The 3,291-nt window shown below is 60.8% G+C and overlaps 1 protein-coding gene across 1 annotated transcript in view; it reads right to left on the bottom strand.

The window, feature by feature from the left end:
- LOC119315136 (leucine-rich repeat extensin-like protein 7) overlaps positions 1–1,695 on the bottom strand; it is a 3,233-nt gene extending 1,538 nt beyond the window's left edge. Inside the window, exon 1 of the mRNA XM_037589811.1 lies at positions 1–1,695. Within this exon, the coding sequence (XP_037445708.1) occupies positions 1–1,587 (1,587 nt within the window). The 5' untranslated portion in view covers positions 1,588–1,695.
- Between the last annotated feature and the right edge of the window lie 1,596 nt (positions 1,696–3,291).

Raw genomic sequence — 3,291 nt, forward strand, 5'->3', positions numbered from 1 at the left:
GGTGCTGGAGCTGGACGGCGGCGTCAGGTACGACGGCGTGGTCGAGCCTGGTGGCGATGGCGTGGTGGATCCCTGGGGTGGCGAGTGGTATGACGGGGTGCTGGAGCTCGACGGTGGCGACGGGTAGGACGGGGTGGTGGATCCCTGATGCGGCGAGGGGTATGCCGGCGTGCCGGAGCCCTTGGGAGGCGAGTGGGACGACGGAGTGGTCGTGCTTGACGGCGGCGACGGGTAGGACGGGCTGGAAGGCTTGCCACCACCGGGCGTGGTGGGAGTGGCAGGAGTGTACGCCGGGAACTGGCATTGCGCCTTGCTGCAGTCGAACGGGTGGGAGGCCGCGGCGGCGCACTGCGCCGCCGGCCGCTGCGCGGGCGCGCCGGGGATGCAGTTCCACGCGCCGTCGGCGGTGGCCTGCGCGCAGCCGGGGCGCGAGGTGATGAAGTTGTCGGTGTAGGTGAAGTTCTTGAGCCCGGCGAGGCCGCAGACGGCGGCCGGCACGGCGCCCTCGAAGAGGTTCCCGGCGACGTCGAGCTCCTCGACGGCCGCCATCCCGCCGACGGCCGCGGGGAGGGCCCCCTGGAGCCGGTTGCCGCTGACATCAAACACCGTCACCTTCTTCAGCAGCCCCACCTGCGGCGGGACGCAGCCGGTGAGCATGTCGTCGATGAGCACGATCTCGTTGAGCGTGTCCGCCATCCTGCCGATGGAGGGCGGGATGCACCCGCCGAGCCGATTGTGCGCGAGCACGACGACGGAGGCCGGCGAGTTGCCGAGGTTGGCGGGGATGGGGTTGCGCAGGCGGTTGGAGTTGAGGAAGATGGCGTCGAGCGGGCGGTCGAAGAGCGCCGGCGGGATGGAGCCCTCGAAGTCATTGAAGCGGAGGTCGAGGTACCTGAGGGACGGCAGCGCGAGCACCACCTCCGGGAAGGCGCCGACGAAGCGGTTGTTGCTGAGGTCGAGCTCGTGGAGCAGGCGCAAGCGGCGGAAGGTGTCGGGCACGACGCCGCAGAAGCGGTTGGAGTTGAGGTGCAGCAGCGCCAGGTCCGGGAGCCCCAGCGGGAGGGAGGCGGGGATGTAGCCGGCGATGTCGGCGTGGTTGAGGTCGATCCCGGCGACGGTGAGTGGTGCGCCGTGGTAGGCGGCGGAGGGGGCGGGCGCGCAGTAGACGCCGTTGTAGCGGCAGACGTCGGGGCCCTGCCAGTTGGCGGTGAAGTTGGCCGGGTCGGAGAAGATGGCCGTCTGCTTCCAGGCCTGCAGCGCCGCGTAGGCCGCCCGCAGGCGCGGGTTCGGGAACGGCCAGCCCGCCGGCGCGTCGAAGCGGGTGGCCAGCGACGCCGCGTACTGCTCCGGCACGTTGCCCTCCTGCTGCGCCGCGGCGAACGCGCCGAGCAGGAGCAGGAGCGCGAGCGGCGGCGGCATGCCGCGCCGGATCATGGCTGCGTTGAGCTGTGATCTGGGGAGAATGGAGAATGTGGCTGGATGCAAGCAAGAGCAAGGTGGAGGAGAGCGAGGGAGGAAGGAGGTGAGGGAGGTCGGGATCAAGCGGGGGGAGGGGAGCGTGGTGATGAGGTGTGAGGGCAGTGGCATTCAGGGCGGGTCACATGGGGCGAGAGGGAGGGGTCACATGGGGGAGCTGCTACGAGCTAGGAGCATGTATGATGCTGCGACGAGGCGACGCGGCTCGTGGACGACGGCTGGCTGGCGCGGCGTCGGTCCGTCGGCGAGGAGGGCCGCGTTTCAGCGTGTGGGGCTCCGCGTTTCACTGCTACTGCTGGCACTCTCTTATTTTATCTCTTCTTCTTTTTTCTTTCTTTTGCATGGGGATGACGACGGGGATGCCATGACCATTCGCGTCTGCGTCTCCAGGGTGAATGATTCATGCGATGGCCAAGTTGGAATTTCATAATGCCACCGATTTCTCGCCGGACGATTCGACCTGTGTTCATTTTGATTTTGAAGAACTTCACAGGAAACGTCTCGGGCCTACGCCGTGATCCGGGCATTTTACACGCGAGTTCTCCATGAGCCAGGTTGGCGCCAAGAATCGTCCCAACGAACGAATAAATTCCGGCGTTTCGAACGGGGTTCGTTAGCCAGCCATTAATTTAGCCCAGTCACCACTCACCAGTGATCACACCACATGCGTTACTAGTACCAATTTGGCTCAACAAACCTACAGTGCTTCCACCTACAACACTCCACGGCCGGCCACCAACATGCAGCAGCGGCGGTACCACTTCAGCAAATCAAATGGCCAGCAATCGATCAACAATCATGCACGCGCCGAAGCACGTACGCTCTCCTCTCATATACTACATGCTCTGGCGACACCGGTCCTAGTCCTATACCAAAATTTGATTGATTGATTGCTGGCCACCTAAGCAACACATGCATGCAACTCTTAAAGCGCAGATCTCCTCCCATGGAGCCTCTCCCCTCTCCCACCATCAACAAAAAGACTTGCATCATCAAAAAAAATTTAAAAATTTATCAGCAAGTCCAGCCCAGCGAGCAGGCAGGCACCGACCACGCCGTTGGAGTCTTCTCACCTACCGTTCCAAACCAAACAGTCCTGGGGTACCGCCGGGGGCAACTAATTACGCAATGCAGCAGCAGCCAGCGGGAGGCGATTAGGTTAGGTTAGCGAGGGCCAGATCGAGGCTAGTAACGTGCTCGTCAGACTAGTATAATGCGCCCGCCACTAATCAGCAGCGCCTCGTGATGCGCTCCGTGCCGATCGCCTCGTGGGCTCACGGCGCAGAGCTGCAAACATTTTTTTTTACTGATGACCAGTTTGGTTCACTGGCTAGGGCTTAGAGCTTCAAATGTTTGAATTAGTCCACTACTACGTACATGCACTCTCGTATGCGATGGACACATGCATGCACACCCACGCGGATCGGATCGTTGCAGGCAGAGGTGTCAGTTGTTTACTGCAGTAAGTTACTCAACTGGTTGCTTCGTAGCCGTTTGATGAGGCGTTACTGTATTTATTTATCTTTGCGATTCAAACAAGAGCTACATTAACTTTTCTTTTTGAAGACAAGACTGTACTCCTATTATCAGTTCATGAAGCTCATCGGGTATTTTTTTTTCAATTCAGCTCCATTGGGACCCGAGACCGATCGAGTATGTCAGATGGAAGCGTTCCTACTCCTCAATGAGGAGCCGCGTTGGTTTATATTGATATGAGACAGAAACAGCCCCTGTCGTGGCTTACAAGGCAATACCGACCGATCACGATTCGGTTGTTACAAGAGAGGAGGAGATAAGCTACGGGAGAGAGAGAGA

This window comes from Triticum dicoccoides, chromosome 6A, assembly GCF_002162155.2.
Source record: "Triticum dicoccoides isolate Atlit2015 ecotype Zavitan chromosome 6A, WEW_v2.0, whole genome shotgun sequence".
Classification (NCBI taxonomy): Eukaryota; Viridiplantae; Streptophyta; class Magnoliopsida; order Poales; family Poaceae; genus Triticum; species Triticum dicoccoides.